General features: G+C 37.9%; 1 protein-coding gene across 2 annotated transcripts in view; it reads left to right on the top strand.

Annotated features, from left to right (window-relative positions):
• stim2b (stromal interaction molecule 2b) overlaps positions 1-9,227 on the top strand; it is a 48,074-nt gene extending 38,847 nt beyond the window's left edge. For both annotated transcript variants that reach the window (XM_079867269.1, XM_079867268.1), the window contains 6 exons: positions 476-653; positions 1,590-1,751; positions 2,187-2,287; positions 2,399-2,637; positions 7,476-7,656; positions 8,159-9,227. In XM_079867269.1, the coding sequence (XP_079723395.1) occupies positions 476-653; positions 1,590-1,751; positions 2,187-2,287; positions 2,399-2,637; positions 7,476-7,656; positions 8,159-8,690 (1,393 nt within the window). In that variant the 3' untranslated portion in view covers positions 8,691-9,227. The remainder of the gene's footprint in view (positions 1-475; positions 654-1,589; positions 1,752-2,186; positions 2,288-2,398; positions 2,638-7,475; positions 7,657-8,158) is intronic.
• Positions 9,228-20,907: the final 11,680 nt, after the last annotated feature.

Below are 20,907 nucleotides of genomic sequence, written 5' to 3'. Positions count from 1 at the left end.
TTTAAATAAAATGGTAACTACAGGTAGGATCTAAACAACCTTAATGCCTGTCCCTGAATACCAGTGTAATTTTGTAATCGATCTAAGATACTATGGAGTCTGTAGACGCAATATGTCATGTTTGATGTCACACTGTCAGTGATGTTGGCATTACATTCATAATGTTATAAGACTTACACAAAGCTTACACAAAGCTATCATATGACTTGGAATATAGTACACAAGTCATGTGAACTCTACTTATGATACTATTATGATACTTTACAGCCTATATCCACATTCACTTTCATTATATGGAAAAGAGTGGATAGGATACTGTTTCTTTTATTTTCCACAGAAGAAAGAAGTCAAAGTTTTGGAACAACATGAGAGTGAATAAATGATGACAGAATATAATAATTATCATTAATAATATATTTAAATTCTAACACACCAGATTTCAGATGTGACTTAAATTGCTCTGTGGTTTCATCAGGTTGGAAAAGGCTCAGGAGGAGAACCGGACAGTGGCGGTGGAGAAGCAGAACCTGGAGCAGAAGATGCGTGATGAGATCAACGGAGCAAAGAGAGAAGCCAGCAGACTGCGAGAGCTGCGAGAGGGGGCTGAATGTGAACTCAGCAGACTCAAGTACGCAGAGGAGGAACTAGTGCAGGTAGGAACCAATATAAATCACACAAGGTCTTTCATAAATGTGAGTTGGTCTTTAGTGTGATAAGCCAGACTTTATTCATATTGTAGTTTATTCTGGCTAAGAACTTCCCACCTACACAGTAAAAAGCCTGACTGTCATGTAAAACACAGTTACATTTTTTTACAACCACAGTTATTTTTTTACAAGATGCATATACAATAACATTTTAATTATTGGCATGATTGGTGTGTTTTTGTACAGTATACATGGCCGTATACAGTATACATACGCTACCGTTCAGATGTTTTGGATCGGTACGTTTTTTAAAATGTTTTTGAAACACAGAGACTACATTTAGTTGATATAAAATACAGTAAATTGTGAAATATTACAAGTTTGTATTTGAATATATTTTAAAATGTAATTTACTCCTGTGATGGCAAAGCTAAATTTTCATCCGCCATTACTCCAGTCTTCAGTGTCAGGTGAATTTTTTGATGAATAGAATGTTCAAAAGAAAGCATTTATTACAAATACTAATCTTTTAACAATTTAAAAGCCATTACTGCAATTTTTTATAAAATCAATGCTTAATCTTAAATTAATTCTAACACAATAACTAACCAATAATAGACCATTGTATGTGTGTCAGAATTTCTGTCTGTCTAAAAGTAATACAGTACATATGAGCTATGGACATGATACAGTAATGATAAATATATTTTTCAAGCTATTAAAATTGCCTTATAAAATTGATCTTGAGGATTAATATAATAAAATGTAATGAATTGCTATGCATCCAAAATGATTTAATTTCCTGCAGTTTACCATTCCTTGTCTATTGCCTTACAACAGCCCTCTTCTTTAAATACAACACTAGATCGTTCCACAATACAAGTAATATATTACAAATTCCACTTGTAAATATATGTTTGAGTGTTTGTTGGGTTTTTCCAGGTGCGAATGGCGCTGAAGAGAGCAGAGAAGGAGATGCAGTCAGATTGGTCGGTGCCTGAAGCCCTGCAGATGTGGCTACAGCTCACACATGAGGTGGAAGTGCAGTACTACAACATTAAAAAACAGAATGCTGAGCAGCAGCTCATGGTCGCAAAGGACGAGGTGAGTGATTTATGTTGTCACTTCCTGTTAGGACAGGAAATAACCAAACAATTATAGGTTCTTTGAGTTTATAAAAGATTTACATTGTACTTCAACCCTTATACATTACAAGTGAAGTTTCCTTTTCAGTTTAAAACTACCTAAACAAATATCTTTCTCTCTCAGAGACTAACAAAAACGAAGCTGAAACTTCTTCCCTTTAATTTAGATTTCTAATGATGTGGTTAAATTACCTTTTAACTACATGGTTTGTTTTTCCGTTTGTTATTTGCTTCTGGAATGAGTCATCAGCAGTTAAACTAAAGCAATTAGCAGCCACTGCAGCAGGAGAGAAGAGCTTGAGTTCAGTACAACCAACGACTGGTGCATTTCCATGCAGTATCTTTGTATTTTCATCACTTGTGTGTTTCTATGTTCATGTTGTGTGAATTTCAGGCAGAAAAGATCAAGAAGAAGAGGAACTCTGTGTTTGGTACCCTCCATGTTGCACACAGCTCATCGCTGGATGAAGTAGACCACAAAATACTTGAGGCTAAGTAAGCACACTTATAAGCAATAGACATGCAGTCACTTTACCAACCACCCACACAAAAAGCTAATGGTTTCTCGCATTACATGAAAGCTTATCAGTGTTTTTTGCTTTTTAGAAAATCTCTATCAGAGGTCACAGCGTGTTTGCGGGAACGTCTCCACCGCTGGCACCAAATAGAGAAATTATGTTGCTTTCCATTAGTTAATAACTCTGGGCTGCCCAGCCTCACCGCCTCCCTGTACGCTGACCACAGCTGGGTGGTCATGCCGCGGATGTCGGTGCCACCCTACCCAATCGCTGGCGGGGTGGATGATCTTGACGAGGACACACCACCAATCATTCCACAGTTCACCTGTAAGTTTCTCTCTCCAGGATCAAACTGTGAGAAATGTTGTGAAAATGTGACTTTACACGCACACACACATATATGGGCCATTCAACAGAATTGGTTCAAAGTCAGAGTTGGAAACGTCTTGGAAAAAAAAAGGTCTTTTCCCACAAATTTCGTATCTATGCAAATTGTATAATATCCATGGTACACATTTCTAGTAATTGTGCAGTTAATTATCATATTGTATTTTCAGAACGTTTTGGAATATTTTTCCTCTCTCCAAATTTGTCACTACCGAAACACAATAATAAATCATTTAATAAGAAGGCTTATATTGACCTATTAATATTTTGTTTACATCTACCTTGCAAATATATTTTTTGCTATTTAAAAAAAAACGTTTTCACAGGTAAATCAATAACAATTACAATTTTAACAATATTTCAAGTGTAATTTAAAAGATTTGTTGTATTTTCAATACAATCTTTCTTTGTAAAAGTCATTTAGTTAATCATTCTGATTTCAAAGTTAAGGATTCATTAGTTTGAATATACATTGAACCAAACACTATAATAACATCTTAGTTGATGATTCAATATACTTTATTTTAGACAAAACATCCCATGTTTCGGTCGTGGCGGCACATTTTCGGTAGTGACAGTAATGTTTTGGTAGCAACCACATCACATTATGGAATTTTAAGTCAAATACTAAAACACTACTAAAACGTACTACGATACTAATGATTTGCATAACATGTATCTGTAGTGACAATTTTAGATACTTTTGAGCCTAGTTCAAAGATGATAAGCAGCACATGGTTACCTAGCACAGTTCTGAACAGTTGTACACACATACAAACTAAATTTTATGGAATAACACCCAACAAAGTTTACTTAATTGCAGAAAAAAGGTGTTTGGTATTGACATTCCTTAAAGTTACACACATATTTTCAGACTTTTGAACACATTTCCCTCAAAATGATGTGCGAAATATCTACAATGAAAGAGAGGCTATAAGAGAGAGGGACACAGGAATATTTCCTGATCAAAAATGTACGGCTGTGGTTAAAATCTCAGCCAATGGACTAAAACACACACTGTTTCGGTAGGGACAGAAAAATGCGGGACACATTTTTTTTAACATAAAGTTTCATGATTTAAAAATAAAATATAAAATCAATGTTTTTTTTTTTTTTTTTTTTTTTACTTTGTTTTAAAAACAACAATGAAAAATAAACACTTTATGAACATTTATGAATATAAACCTTACTTATATTTTGCATATTATTGTGTATTCAATAGATAATACAAGGATCTTAGTAAACATTTAACATTTGAATACTTAAATGCTTTTAAAATTTTTGGTTGTGGGACAGCAGTTTGCACCAATTCTGTAGAATGGCCAACATACTCCCTATTGAATTCAATGGTTTTATATCAGGACATATAAAAAAAAAAACATCTGGTCCTTGGCAGGTCTTAAAATGAGGTAAATACAACCTCAGATGAACAACAACACATGACATATTACACCATGTAATTATTTATTTAACAAAAGCTAGGCCAAAATGGAAAAGCCATGGTGACAAACTATGTACACCCTTACAGCTTCCATAGGAATTAAGAGGGTAAATAGCAGTCAGGCACTGCTAATCAAATGTCTTTGACTAACTGATCATCAGCAAGTGTGATCACCTCTATAAAAGCAGAAGTTTTGGCAGTTTGCTGGTCTGGAGCCTTTAGGCGTGTGTTAACACAATGCCAAGGAGGAAAGACGTCAGCGATGGTCTTAGAGAAGCAATTGTTGCTGCCATCAATCTGAGGAAGGTTATACGGCTATTTCCAAACCATTTTAAAGTCCATCATTCTACAGTGAGGAAGATCTTCCAAGGAGTGGACGTCCCAGCAAATTTACTCCAAGGTCAGACTGTGCAAAGCTCAGAGAAATCGCAAAACACCCAAGAAATACACCTCAGACTCTACAGGCCTAAGTTAACATGTTAAATGTTAAAGGTCATGGCAATACAATTAGAAAAAGAAAAAGTATGGCATGTTTGGAAGGGTTGCCAGGAGAAAGCCTCTTCTCTCTAAAAAGAACTTGGTTGCACGGCTTAGGTTTGCAAAGTTACAACTGTAATGATTTCTACTCAATTCACCAATGACTTGATGACCAGTGATTTTTTATCACATGTCACTTAAGGTGTGGTTAACACTCCCAATTCCCAAAAGAGTTGTTCAATAATTTAGAATTAATGTAAATTAGAGAGAGTTGGTCAGATGATTTATCTGAAGGATTTGATCATCAACACAATGAAGACACAGTTGTAATTAATTTAATGAAATGTATTAATAGTATATGCAAGAGCAAATACCACAATGATTAATAATGCTAATAATGAATATGCACTGCTATAGGATAATAAACTAATAACCAAAAGGGAAAGTACTGAATTAAACAATAAAACAAACAAATGATTTAAACACAGAATGGATAAATACAATGTTGCTGAACTGAATGTAGCGATGGAAGAGAATTGTATGGGAATGCTTCTTATGAGAAACCACCTAGATGGCTCTGACAAAATAGTGATAAATAAATGCTTATTTACATTTAGTCATTTAGCAGACGCTTTTGCCCAAAGCGACTTACAAATTAGGACTAAATTAAGCGAGTCATCGTGAAGAGGCAAGAAACAACGCAAGAAGTGCTCAAAATACGAAGTTCAGGCATTGTTCAGAGTAGCATAAGCCCGATAAGCGAGGATTTAAAGGAAAAGTGAGAGAATTGTTTTTTTAATTTTTTTATGAGGTTAAGTGCTCACGGAAGAGAAGGGTTTTCAGTTGTCTTTTGAAAGTTGCCAGGGATTCTGCATTCCGGATGAGGGTGGGAAGAGCATTCCACCAGCATGGAACTGTGAATGAGAATGTTCTGGAAAGTGATTTTGTGGCTTTCTGTGATGGAACCACGAGACTTATTTATCATTAAATAAATAATATACCGATTATTTGTAACAAACTGACCCCAGGTAATTGTTAAGTTTATATTTACGTTCCACACAGTCGGGTGGTCAGTCTTCCACTGGTGATGCGTGCAGTGGGAAGGGTGCAGAGTTGCAATCCAGTAGTCATTGCCACGCTGGGCTGGAGGATGCTGAACTACGGATGGTGGACTGGGCAGCTGGGTCTGTTGAATATTCACAGGGTCTTTTGCAGACTGGCTGCATCACTGAGGAGCTGTGTGGGACAGGCAGTGTCTGCCGAAGCAGAGGTCCTTTGGGGACTAGGCTGCGCTGCTGGAAGAGCTAATCTAGAAAATCTACAACAAAATGGCTGAAAAAGAAAATAATCAAGGTGTTGATGGCCCAGTCAAAGTCCAGACCTCAACCTAACTGAAATGTTGTGGCGGGACCTTTAGAGAGCTGTGCAGAAGCAAATGCCCGCAAACCTCAATGAACTGAAGCAATGTTGTAAAGAAGCATTTTCGGGAATTTCGTTTCGCGTTCCTACCCCGAAGTGATAAAATAAAATAAAATTCTGTATCAAAATTTATAAGGAAAGACCAGTACTTTGTTTAGGCTTGGTCTGTAGGGAATTCCAAACCTGCCAACATATATTCAAACGCACATAACTATAGAACCAATTCTTAATGCGCATGTGACCGCCATCAGCGTTTATCACAGGTTCGCGTTTAAAGTCTGTGTAGAGAGAACGGTGTCGTCTTAGCGGCCCCTAATTTAATAACAAATGATCGTTGCGACGGAAGCGAATCAATCAAAACTAACTTTAGCTGGAAAATAACTTTATTAAAGAACCGCTATAAAGCCAAAACATTCTCTGTTACCTTAAATTATACGTTTATCACTGTAAAGCTGCTTTGAAACAATCTACATTGTTAAAAGCGCTATATAAATGAAGATGAAAAAAAAAGAAAAGAAAAAGAAGAGCGGTCCTAAATTCCTCCAGATTAATGCCAGAGACTGATACTGTCATACAGAAAACGATTTCTTCAACTTATTGCTGCTATAAGTGGCTTTACAAGCAATTTAATTAAAGGCTGTACTTAGTTTGTCACTGATGGATTTTCCATTTTGGTTTTATTTTTGTAAATAATGACACCGTGTAATATGTCATGTGTTGTTGTTCATCTGAAGTTGTATTTACCTACTTTTAAGACCTGTTAACAACCAGATTATTTTTATGTTCTGATATATAAAATTATACAATTCTAAAGGGTGTTCTTTATTTTTCACATGACTTTATATTTATTTATTTATTTATTTTTGTGAAACTGTGGTACAGTTTTTTCAGGATTTGTGGGTAAACAGAAAGTTAAAAAGAACAGCATCTCGTATCAGCCAGAATTGTAGTATTGGTGCATCCCTAATACAATGTTTTGAAAGATCCACAATCAACAGAGCTTTTCACACTGCGATTAACCACGAGTTACGGTCGTTCAAAAAACACTGCTTTTAACCCTGGTTAAAGGAACGTTTCACAATTGTAATTCAGAAGCGGGGGTTAGCACCGCTTTTTACCCGGGGTTATGCTCTGGAGCAGGGTTAGTACAGCTTTTGCAGTGTTAACCCTGCATTGCAGTGCTAAACTTGTACAGTGTGAAACGATGTGGTGTTAGAATGTTAAAGCTAGACGCTTAGCAACAGAAAACCAATCGCGTACATATTTGCGTGCTTTGTACAGACACAGTGTTAGTGTGTCAGATTCTAGTGTGTTTGAAATGTTCTTTTATTATATCTGGATTGGACTTTTCATTGGACAGTTCTTGTTCATTCATAATGTACATTCTTTGTTATGATAAGCATACCATGAAAGACTGCTAATGATCTATCTGTCCTCACAGCTGCTTTGATTCGACCTCCTCTGACCCGCAACAGCAGTGTTTGTCGTTCTCGCAGAAGTCTTTTGTCTCAGCCTTCATCCCTCTCTGCTGACCCTGACCTGTTGTCCATGGCTTCGGCCCCCCTGGCCTACAGACCCGACGGAGACGATGATCACATCTTCTTCACTGTAGAAAGGAAGGGGTATGACATCTACAGCTTTTCTTTTTTTCACCTGTTTTTTTTTTTTTTCGTATCTTACTAGAATTTTTTTTTTATATATAAAGCTTTAAAAATTCTGTACGTTAATTTGTTAACTTGCCTGTCTTTAAAAAAATCGCTTTTATTGTATATGTGAGTAATGTCTGTGAATGTACACTACCGGTCAAATTTCTAAGCTGAATTTTCAGCAGCTATTTTTCCAGTCACACAATCCTTCAGAAATCATTCTAATATGCTCAGTTGGTGCTCAATTATTATTGGTGCTCAATTATTAATAATGGTTCTTATTATTATGAACGTTGAGTTTTTGCTACACAAATAACACTATTTTTACTATATTTTTGATCAAATAAATGGTAAGCATAAGCGACTTCTTTCAAAAACATAAAACAAATGAATCATTCCAAACTACTGACTGATAGTGTATCTTTTTTTAGATTATTATGATGCATTTTGTGTTATTTTTTATGTTTTTGTTTCACAGGGACCCTCAGGACACCTGCTCAGATTCAGACTCTCTCAGTTCCTCTTTGGGCAGGAAGCAGTTCTCTGGTCAAAGTACATATGTTACGGGCACGGATACCCCACCACGTAAAATCTCTCGTGAGGAACTTCTTCTCCTGGCGCAAGAGGCCCAGGCTGCGGCCATGGAGACCTTACCTCCTTCCACATCCTCCCCTTCATCTCCTCTTGACTCCTCCTCAGGTCACAAGGGCTCTCCTGACCTTACCCACTATTCCGTCCTCCCAGAATCTCAAAGTTTAACCTTTCAACCTAGAACCAAAGCTGTGGCCTATAATGGCATTATGGAAAAGTCATACAGCATGGGGCAGCTGCCCGCTGGTGGGACGCCTCCAGAGGGACATTACCCCTCGATTAGCTCACTCGACATAGAAAGCAAAGCTATCAAGGAGCCCAAGCAGCTCCAAACCACCTCCTCCCAGGACTCTTGCGATAACGGAGAGAAAAAACGCTCCAAGATCAAGAGCTTGTTCAAGAAAAGCAAAAAGCTGTGAAGAACAGTAGAGAAGAGGATGACATGGAGAGAAAAAGAAGCCTTAAAACAAAATAAATGAGGGTAATGCTGTCAACCAGAAGCCAAAACATTTTTCAGTTTCTTTGTCCTTTTTTATTTTTATTTAAATGGAATGTAGCTCCATCTGGTTACAGTCCTGGGTTGGAAGCCTTTTTTTATGGTGATTTCTTTTTTTTAGCCTCACATGTATGCCTTTGAAGGCCAGAAAATGTCATAGCATTTTGCAGAACATGGCCTCTTCACTGTCTTCTGTTAAGGTTTTGTTTTCTATAAAGTGCACCCAAATTATGTCACTAGGAAGGGGTCAGGAAGCATACCAAAAACAAGAAGTAGGGGGTGGGGGGGACAAATTTGTCCTAAATGTATGGTGATCCACAAGTGAAAAATCAGTCATTATTGTCTTTCCATCATGCCCTTCCCAACCTGTATGTTTTTTATTTTTTTTTATTTTTTTTATTTTTTTTATGTGGGACATCATGAACTGTGGTTGTATGGCAAGACCTATGTAACAATTCTTAAAAAAAAAAAAATAATAAAAAAATTATATATATATATATATATATATATATATATATATATATATATATATATATATATATATATATATATATATATATATATACATATAAAAATTTAGTGATCCACAGAGAAATTATTAGCTTTCAGGTTTGGGACGAACTGAGGGAGAGTAAACAATGACAGATTTTTTTTTACTTTTGGTTGAACTATTTCTTTTATGCTAAAATGTAACATATTCCCCCGGTTTCACAGACAAGGCTTAAAGGAATAGTTCACCCAAAAATGAAAATTAACCCATGATTTACTCACCCTCAAGCCATTCTAGGTGTATATGACTGTCTTCTTTCAGACAAACTCAATCTGAGTTATATATATAAAAAAATATCCTGGCTCTTTCAAGCTTTATAATGGTAGTAAATGGTGGTCTTGATTTTGAAGTCCAAAAAAAGTGCATCCATCCATCATAAAAGTTAACCATACGACTCCAGGGGGTTAATAAAGACCTTCTGAATCAAAACTATGGGTTTTTGTAAGATAAATATCCATATTTTAAACATTATCAATTAAAATAAATAGCTTCTGGCAGACAGCCTACGCAAGTCGATATATACGGCAAAAGAGTAACCCCTGACGTGATGTGTGAAGTAGGATGTAGGAGTAGCTTAAAGGGTTAGTTCACACAAAAATGAAAATCTTGTCAGTAATTGCTCACCCTCATATTGTTCCAACCCCATAAGACTTTCGTTCATCTCTGGAACACAAATTAAGATATTTTTTATGAAATCTGAGAGCTGTCTCACTCCTCCATAGGCTTCTATGTTATTGAAAATGAGTAGTGTAACAGCGTAGCGCCTCTGTGTATGCGTCAGCACGCAGGCTCACTATTGGCCGACGCTGGTCATGTGTGTGATGTGTGTGACATACAACACAGAAGCGCTGCGCTGTTACACTACGTGAACTCACCAGAGGCCCACATAGAAGAAAATAAATAGTTGAATAAAGTCGTTATTTTTGTTTTGTTTTTCGCACAAAAAGTATTCTCGTCGCTTGATAAACTTATGGTTCATCCACTGTAGTCACTTGGACTATTTTAAACATTGTCTTTACTAACTTTTATGGGACGGCAAGTTTCAATAACATAGAAGCCTATGGAGGAGTGAGACAGCTCTCAGATTTCATCAAAAATATCTTAATTCGTGTTCCGAAGATGAACGAAAGTCTTACGGGGTTGGAACAAAATGAGGGTGAGTAATTACTGACAGAATTTTTGGGTGAACTAACCCTTTAAGCTCAAACAAATAGAGCTGGGCAATAAACTCAAGCTCCTCTTGTCTTATATCAAAATCCTCTGACATTTCTCTTTAAAAATTCTTGTTTTAGACTTCTAATTCGTGCCTACTGTTTTGCTTTATCCTCTGCTCTTCCGCGTTCTTCAATGCATATGCGCCAGGTCAAGGGTTACTCTTTCGCCGTAAATCGATGCGTTCGGCCGTCTGTCGGAAGCTATTTATTTTAGTTCATAACGTTTTAAAAATTGATATTTTTCTTACACAAACGCATTGCTTCTCTTCAGAAGGCCTTTATTAACCCCCTGTGGCCGTGTGGAGCACTTTTATGATGGAAGGAATGCAAATTTTTTTGGACTTCAAAATCAGGACTGCCATTATAAAGCTTGAAGAGCCAGGATATTTTTTAATATAACTCTGATTGTGTTTGGCTGAAAGAAGAAAGTCATATACACCTAGAATGGCTTGAGGGTGAGTAAATCATGGAGTCATTTTCATTTTTTGGTGAGCTATCCCTTTAAGCTTAGTATCAGACTAAAATGCATGTTTGAGCTGTTTTAACTGAAAACAACTTGCACTGACACATCTTAAAATATGTCGGTGTCATTGTTTTGTCTCAAGATGCACGCCAGTAATGTTTTTTTTTTAAGGCACATTTATAAAAGCTACTTAAATGTCCTAATTGAACTAATCCTAAATGTCCTAATCCTGGCTTAATCTAAATGCTGTCTGTGAAACCAGGCCTTGAATTCACAATACTTTTAACGACAGCTGGATGTCGCTTCAAATATCCCTGCCTTTGACATTTAGTTCATCGGTAAGGTTGAGGTTTTTCCTATAGTGTAAAAACCGTTAAAAATCCTTTCCCCTCCTCTCAAGGGCCCAGGGTGGGCTTTCAGCTTTGTCATTTTTGTTTACTGCCACAGAGCTCCTGTACTTGACAATATTTTTTTAAGTAAAATAAAAAAGAGGTAACACTTAACATAAAGCAGCATGTCAGACTGCCTATAATGAACACAATAGTTTAGTAAATTAATAAAAATTACTTTACGTTCTTAAAATGTATTAAATACTTAAGCACTATATTTTAATGATCATTACACTCTTCTGTTTTGATTTAAAACACAATTTTGCAATACAAGATTGATGCCAGCAAATTCATAGCAGTATAAAATTCACAACTGACCTTTAGAAGTGTTTTGAAGACATTTTCAGGTGTGGCGTTTATAAGGCGTCTTGACTAACTGCTGTGTGGAAAGCGCTACTGAATTATCCTGCTAAAGGTTGTTGCACTATTGCTTTCCTTACCGGGAAAGAGTCGTTTTTGGCGGCATAAGAGTAAGTTATGTTAGTTAGATTAAGGAGAATATTTGTAAAGATGCGTTAAAAAGCAGCAAATTGATATCAGAGCCAGAAAAAAAAAAAAAAATCAATTTGATGGATTTGACGCCTCTTACCATATTTATTCTCTGAAATATTATAAATATGTTTATTAGGAATTATTAAATTGTAGACATTTGATTTCTTTTGGGTAGCTGAGGAAAGATTTGTTTTTTTTCTGAGGACAAATGTATATGCAGATTTTGACCCAAAATCCCTCTCTCTTGGACTGAGTGCCCTGTTTCAAGGGCGTTACCATCACTGTGATCATTACCTCTCTCCACTCATACAAATCATCCACAATAGGGCACTAAACTGATTATGTTTTGGCAAAAAAAAAAAAAGAAAGAAAAAACCCCCAGAAAAACTACAGTTTTTTTTTTAATTGCAAGACCTTTGTCCAGTGCCAGAGAGGACAGCGTGACAGTGGTGCCTAAATTTGTTTGTCTCAGAACTCACTCACTCAGCATTGTATACGCTGATACATAGATGAAGGGAAAAAATGTTTTATGCATATACACGTGTGTTTGTGTGTATATATATTTATACAGTGACTGACATGGACACATGAATGTTGAGATGATTGAGCTGATCTGTTTTTTTTGTTTTTTGTTTTTTTTTGTGTGAATATTTGTATACAGTAGAACAAATTAATAAAAAAATGAGGCAAAAGTCTCATCTGTGCAATCAATTAAAAATTGTCTGTGAGTTATTATATTACTCTGACACAGCCGATTTCAATCAGACCAAACTCTGTCGCTGTGTCCTAACCAAGCGTGATTGGCGTGACGCATCGCAATCAATCATAAAGGACCAATTTGGCAACCTGGCAGCCACGCGCTGAAGCTAAAAAACTAAAAAAAACTAAACAAACGATAAAAGGTATCTCTTCTCTTCCATGATTTCTGCAACGTCGCGCTAGTAAAATCCACCCACACTTAGCGCATCCTAGCTAACTTGGGTGACTAGAGACAGATTACGGAAGGTCAGAATCATTAATTTAATTCATCGAGTTCCCCAAAGAAAAACCATTAAAACCAAACCGTTTGGTGAAGCATCACAGAAGTCATGAAAAAACAAGGTATGTGTTAGTTCTGCAGGGTATCTGTTTTCCAGGCCATGTTGCGGATTAGCCTATTGGTATAAGTATAACCTATAAGTATTTTATTTTTATTTTTTTTTTTAAATTTTTTTTAAAGCTGTGTATACTTCAGCTGTAATTTTTGTAAGTAGTGATGGCCTGACCATAGCTGCAATGATGACATATTTATAGGCCAAATCTGGAAGTAATCATCACTCTAGTTTCTCTAATATGGGAATGAGAGAATTTCACCGCTCTGTAGAGCAGTACTGGGGCCAGTTGCATAACTGCCAATAGTCTTAAAGGCCATTACATTTCCTTTATTTTTCTGTTAATATCTGTTTTAAGTCAGTTGCATAGCGTAGACTGTCTAATTTGATATTAAAAAGTAAGACTGATTGCAACTTGACTAACCGCTAGTTGCTCATTCTAGTCTAGACTCTAGGCTACTTAAGACACAGACTAAATCCGAAATTGCCACCTAAACCCTCAATCACTATTCCCTACGGTAATCCACTAATAGTGTTTACTTGAAGGAGTGAATGAAAACGAGTGAGCGAATTCGTACAGCCGTTGAGCGCACATCGGCTGTACACTCGGTATTGATATATCGGGATAGAATGAGTGCACTCAATAATGTCCACTATGGTTTCGGACACCACTACAAATGGCTGTCCCCTTAAATAACGCCCTATTTGAGGCTATAGGGGGTGATTTCGGATTTAGCCACAGTCTTAACATAATGCAGGCTTCCTCAAATCTGGTCCCGGAGGGGAAATAACTTGCAGAGTTTAGTTCCAATCCTAATCAAACACACCTGAACAAGCTAGTCAATGTCTTCAAGTCAAGTCAAGTCACATTTATTTGCCGAACCAAAACTCCATCAGGTGGCAGAATGGTGAAAAAAAAACCTTGGGAGAACCCAGGCTCAGTCGGGGGCCAGTTCTCCTCTGGCCAATGAACGAACAGTGTATGATTATGATTCAGGCAGCATTATAGGTCAGAAGTCAGATTGGTTTGGAACAATCAGAATATTATCCAGTTCCATCTGGTTGAAGATCAGAGTCACGCCAATATGGAGATTGTTGAGGATCAGTGCCGTTGGCTGTCATGTCGCTGATGCCTTCACAAGGGAGAGTCTAGTTGACACAACCTCTGCTGACACTTCAGGGATGCGTTGTGGTCGTGTCTAGGCTCAGGTCCACCATCTGATCTGGATATGGCCCGGATCCGGGCTGACTAGGCTACATCATGCGTTGTGCATGTAAAAAAAAAAAAAAAAAAGCACAGGTCACTTTAATCAAGTAAGTAAAATCATAAAATAAAGACAATCAAATGCACCTCATAATTGAGTTTATTAGAAACTGAAGAGTTATCATGTGGGATTTGAATCCAGCTCTTTGTAATTGTATTTTGAGAATCTTACATTTTTCAGTTAGTTAACATCAGACGTTTTTTTTTACATATTGTATAATTTAATTGTGCTGCATTTCCAATGTACAGCTATTTTAGATATGTGAAAATCAGTGTATCAGCTAGATTGTACAGCAGGGAATTCATAGTTTGTATCATATGTATATGAAACCTATATTGGTTGAAATGTATATGCTTTGAAACGTGCAGTAGGGTTGTAATGGACTTATTCTGTTTGTAAGAGTTGAAACTCAAAAGTTAGCATCACCCTGTTTCCCTCGGAAAGCCACAATTTTTTCCATTGGCTTTTGGATTATTGCAGAAAACAAGCTCTGTGATGAACAAAACTATGACTCATACACATTTTGTTCACCAAGATCATTTTCACATAGAAGCTCAAGCTTGCAGGGCCGGCAACAAGGGGGTGGCATTCGTGGGCCATGCCCCCCCCCAAACAAGTTACTGTGCCTCCCCCCTCCCTTCATGTATTTACAGTAAACAATTATTATAATATTTTTATTTTTAGAAAGGGTTTTTGGTGACTTACTACAGGTGAGATTTTGCATTATTCGCTGCAGTAAGTCAAGCCTGGTTACTAGGAACGTGCTACAACCATGGCTGTAGCCAGCTACGAGGTCACCGAGGTCTGGACCTCAGTATTTTTCAGAGGTGTAATAAAGGTTGTGAAATAATTTCCTAATATAGTATTAACTCGACTTTAGTGCTGCAAGGATATTCCACAGCATCAATATACTTTGTTAACATATCAATATCAGTTGACCCTATGTTTGCTTCCTACACTGCCACAGACAAAAATGATATCTACAAAAATGAAAATATCAGTCAAAGCTTAGGGGAAGAGATAGGGCAAGATAAAGAAACTGAGAGAAAAAGAAAGACTGATGGAGATGAGAAGAGAGCAGGTATTGACAAACAATCTACTGCCCACAGACACGGTTTTATAGCTAGTTCTTATCCATTTTTTTGGCCTTCAAAAGTCTTAAATTGTACATATGTAGGTCCGAGAATTTTTTTTTTTTTTTTTGGCATGCCCCCGAACCCCCCTAACATTTGCAAGCTCTGTGATTAAAAAAAATAAAAAAAAGCCCTGACTTCAACCCCTGGCACATTTTTAATTTTTTTGTAGTGAGAGATATTGGCAGAAACTCATACAGTAATTCAGTCTGCCCACTAGGCATTTACTATAACCTTGTAAATAGCGTTAATCGATTATAACCTATTATAGGCTATCTATTATTTATTTTATGTTGTAGAATAAAACGTGAAAATATCCCAAGCTTGTTAACCATAGACCTTATTTTAGTGATTTAACCCAAAACATATTCTAAAAACCAATTGACTTCAGAATAATGGGCTGGAAGTTCAAAAATGCTAACTTATAACCCGGGGGTTAGGACTTATTTCTGCACCACCCTTAGGCATTCACATTTCTGAAAAATTGTTTTAAGACATTAGAATCAGTATTGAAATGGTGGAGAATACTATTTTTGTCCTCTTTTTCATCCGTCTTTCTCTCTCTCTGTCTTTTAGGGAGGTTGAAGTATACATTAGAGCAATAGAAAAAGCAAAAATGTGTTTGTGTGACACCCCATTTATCTTATAAGTGGGCACTGGTGACTGGAGGAGAAACATGCATGATTGCTTTATCAATATAAAGAGAAAGTGAGGAGAATTGTGTTGATGGTTCATCAATTCCACACAGAGATACGCCGAGAAGATTCTTATGATGAATGGTCTGCTCAGAGAGAGAGAGAGAGAGAGCAAGAGCAAGAAGGAGAAATGTTAAAACAACTCAACCTTGCTCGCTCTCATATGTTCCCCCAACATGCTGTCTTTCTCTCTTTCTTGTTCATTCAGTGGCATTCTCTATCTACACACACACACACACACACACACACACACACACACACACACACACACACACACACACACACACAGAGAGAGAGAGTGAGAGAGAGAAAAAACCTGCAAAGTCTCTCTTAATGATCCTGCTCGCAGCAAAAACAGATGTTGCACTAGATGGCAGTCATGTACCATTGAAGGAATGTAGTGGAATGAAGTAAAGCCCCCAGTACCACTCCCAGCTCACAGGTTTAACACGTCTCCTGTGTGTACGTGTGTCAGCATATGTTGTTTGTAACCACAATGACCCTTGGTGCTATCTCACAAAAAAAATACTAAATCTAACATAAACAAGCTTATGTTTTCATTGATTTTTGTCTTTGCTTCCAAAGGGAAATACATTTTGCATAATAATGGTGTTTGTTCATTGCATATGAGGTCACCACAAGAACATCATCATCATCAATGTAGCTGTGCACACCTGCAATGACCGAAGTAAATTGTGTTCTGTCAGTACTGCGTTTGAAAAATGTGATTCTTGACAGTTCATAAAGTGCATTCTGTAGTATGCGTGTGTAGTTTGAATTTAATCCAGGCATACTCATGTTGACAATGTTATGTGACTTACAACGTCAGCCGCGTAACTGTTTCTCGACGTTTACTAAAATGAAAACTTCTTTCCTGTGCCTCATTGGATAGTAAAATGTCCATCATATGCATACTTCAATCTCTGTGGAAGTAGTAGGTCATCCTGGTATTTTTTTGCTTAGTGTGTATTTGGACAATGGACTAAATACTATTTATTTGATGTATAGCTTTTCACATACTATATAGGTAGTCATCTTTGGATGTGGGGTGTGCTAGATCATTGGGACAGAGTCATGGTGACTAGCTCCTGAATGGTTTCATGTCTACGGAATGTAATAAGTGGTTTGCCGACAGCAGATTTTCACCCACACCTTTTGACGCTCCTTCTGGGTGAGCGGAGAGTACCGCTGAAAGATGAGGGCTGTGGTTTTCAAGTGTCACAGTGGCTCATATTCTCTCCGCTGGAGAGAAATCACAGCTAATGCAGCTCAGGTCTCTAAGGGGGGAAACACTGTCTGGACACATGCGTTGTCTTTTCTTATCTAAACGAAGATGTACTGTACTGCAGAATTGTAATTTGCTTAAATTTGGCTGTTCCTAGAGTGCAATCTTGCACAGTAGGGCTGTCGATTAATCAAATTTTAGTTTAGATTTTGACTTCCAACGATTATGAAAACGTGATAATCAAGATAAAATGATCATTGTGCCGCATGCTGCTCCTTTCCTTTAAAGCAGTATGCTCTCGCCCCTCCTTAAAAGCCTAAACTTAACGTCCAAATCATATATGTAATGTGACTGTCGTAAAATGCAGTCTACTGTGGGACATGCTTTATTTTTAAAAGAATTATTAAAAGCACATTAAACTGCGAAAGAGACCCCCACGCGCTTTCTGTGTGCGCACTGCGAGACGGAGCGGAACACGGACAAGCAAAGTGAACTTGGTGTTTCAGGCATATGTGCCTAAATGGTCAAATATACTCAAAAATATGTCAAACTGTCCGTCTTGGCGAGTATTTACATAAAGACAGTTATGTCTTAAAGGATTAGTTTACTTCAGAATAAAAAAAATTCTGATAATTTACTATAATAAAACGTGTCCTCACTGATAATACTGTTTAAACAAATGGGTTTTGAGTTTAGACTAAAATTCATGCAGCGTGGCTGTTGTCCTAAGAGCCAGGGGAAGAGAGTTCCATAGCTTAGGGGCTATAACGGAGAAAGAACTGCCACCCATAGATGAAAGACGAAATCTCAGCTCACAGAGCAGTTCACAGCCAGAAGATCGGAGAGGTCGAGGGGGAATATAAGAAGAAAGTCCGAGAGATTGGAAGGAGCAAGACCATTGAGTGACTTAAATGTAAGCAGAATATTTTTTTAAGAAATACGAGAAGACACGGGTAGCCAGTGGAGGTTGAACAGAATTGGAGTGATATGAGCAGATCGTTTGGTGTAAGTTAGCAATCTTGTGGCAGAGTTTTGAATATATTGCAAATGTGAGATAGAGTGTGCTGGTAGTCCAGAAAAAAGTTCATTACAGTAGTCGAGGTGAGATGTGATAAACGCATGTACCAACGATTCAGCGTCTTTTGGGCTGACATAGGGACGGAGTTTGGCAATACGGCGGAGATGAAAAAATGCAGCTTTACAGAGTAGACTAATATAAGCGTCGAAGGTCAGTGAAGGGTCAAGAGTGATACCCAAGTTTTTGACAGTGGCAGATGGAATAATTGATGTAGCTTCAAGGTCAAGTGAGGGAGTATTAGTTATATTTTTCGTTAGAGATGGTGGACCAGTAATTAATATTTCTGTTTTAGTCACATTGCAGTTTATCCAGGTCTTTAATTCATTAATAGATGATGATAGTGATGTAGTCTGGTAAATAGAGTCCGGTTGACAAGCAATATCTGAATATCGTTGGCATAACAGTGGTGTTAAAAACCATGGCGGCAAATAATCTGTCCGATAGGCAAAATGTGAACAATAAATAGTAATGGGCCGAGAACTGATCCCTGCGGAACACCTTGTTTGAGAATGACAGTGGGAGATTTATAATTGTGCATGGTGATATAGTATTTTCTGCCTGTCAGATAGGAGGAAAACCAGGATAGTGTGGATCCTGAGATACCAATCTCTGAGAGGTGCATGGATAAGAATTTATGACAGACAGTATCAAAAGATGAGCTGAAGTCGAATAATAAAAGTATGGAGAGGTTTCCCGAGTCACCAGAGAGTAAGAGGTCATTGATAACCCTTACTAATGCAGTTTCAGTACTGTGATGTTGGCGAAGAAAACCAGACTGAAATAAATCAAAACTATCGTTGAGAGATAGAAATGACTGCAATTGACCCTTCGCAGGGAGCTTGATTGACAGGTGATCTGACCAATCATACTTCGCCATCCGCCATTTTGTCCGACAAAGCAGTCAGGAGAGTTAGTAGATTAACATGGGAGGATTTGAACTTGAAAAACGAGTGTACTGATGCCTTTCCGTGGTTAAAACAACATTCCTTCTTATGTTTGTTCATGTTTAGTTGAGGCTATAAATTAACTAGAAGGAAGAGATGATCGGTTCATGAGCAGCAAAACTGATGCTCTACAGCACATGTGTCAAACACAAGGCCCGCGGGCCTTATCCGGCCCGCCCTGTCATTTTATGTGGCCCGCGCGAGCTCAAAAGGCATATGATTGTCTTAAAATAAAGTGCTTTACAGCGTACATTGACCAAAAACTACATCCCCCACAATGCATGTCGATTTTGTGACCTGCGAAATGACGTCATCTTGCCGCTAGATAGCAGTGTTTTCATATCGGCGACGCGTTTAACTAGTGGTGGAGTTGAGAAAGAGCTATAAATAACCCCAAAATGTCCAAAAAGAGAAAAATTGATGCAGAGGGAAGGCAATTTAAAGAACGATGGGAAAGTGAATACATGTTTGTACTTCAAGGAGAAAAACCGGTATGTCTTCTGTGTGGCGAGGCAGTGTCGGCAATGAAGGAATACAATTTACGTCGGCATTTTGACACCAAACACGGAGCGATGTATGCTAACTCTAGTCTCCAAGAAAAACATAAAATTGTCCAAGAATTGAAAGGCAGACTGCAATTGCAGCAAAATATGTTCACAAAAGCCACAGCAAAAAATGATGCAGCCGTGAAAGCTAGCTTTATTGTGGCTGAAGAAATCGCCCGCGCCTCCAAGTGTTTTTCAGAGGGAGCATTTTTAAAGAGGAGCATGCTAAAGGTATGTGAGCAGGTGTGCCCCGACTAGATACAGACTTTTAAAAATGTCAGTTTGTCAAAAAACACCATCGCAGACCGAGTTAAGGAACTGGCAGGCAGTTTGACAACACAGCTGGCCGAAGAGACACGCAGTTACCAGACTTTTTCATAGCTGTTGATGAAAGTGCAGATAACACGGATACAGCGCAACTATCCATTTTTTTAAGAGGCGTGAAAGCAGACTTCACTATCAGTGAGGAGCTCTTGGATGTAGCTGCAATGCATGGGACGACGAAGGGGAAGGACATTTTTGACGCGGTGGAGAGGTCCGTAAGTAAAACTAAATTATCTTGGGAAAAGTTGGTGGGGCTAACTACAGATGGCGCACCTGCGATGTGTGGAGAAAAAGCAGGCTTGGTTGGACTAGTGAAGGAGAAAATGCAAAAAAGTAACTGCCACACACCTCTGATAACTTATCATTGCATTATCCACCAAGAAGCTCTGTGTGGAAAAGTTCTGGGACTGGATGATATAATGACCACAGTCGTGAAAACAGTGAACTTCATTCGCGCGTGGCCTGAATCACCGCCAGTTCCAGCTGTTTTTAAAGGAGGTAGGCTCGGAGCATGGAGATGTGCCGTACCATACAGAAGTAAGGTGGCTGAGTAGGAGCGTGGTCCTTAAACGATTTTTTGAGCTGAGGGAAGAAATTGCACTTTTCATGCAAAGTTAAGGAAAACCCTTGCATGAACTGTCTGATCCAAACTGGCTGTGTGACTTTGCTATGTTGTGTGACCTAGCGGAGCATCTCGCCCAACTGCATCAGAGGCTGCAGGGACGCAAACAA

Source organism: Squalius cephalus, assembly GCF_949319135.1.
Source record: "Squalius cephalus genome assembly, chromosome: 3".
Classification (NCBI taxonomy): Eukaryota; Metazoa; Chordata; class Actinopteri; order Cypriniformes; family Leuciscidae; genus Squalius; species Squalius cephalus.
This window is presented reverse-complemented; position numbering and strand designations above follow the sequence as displayed.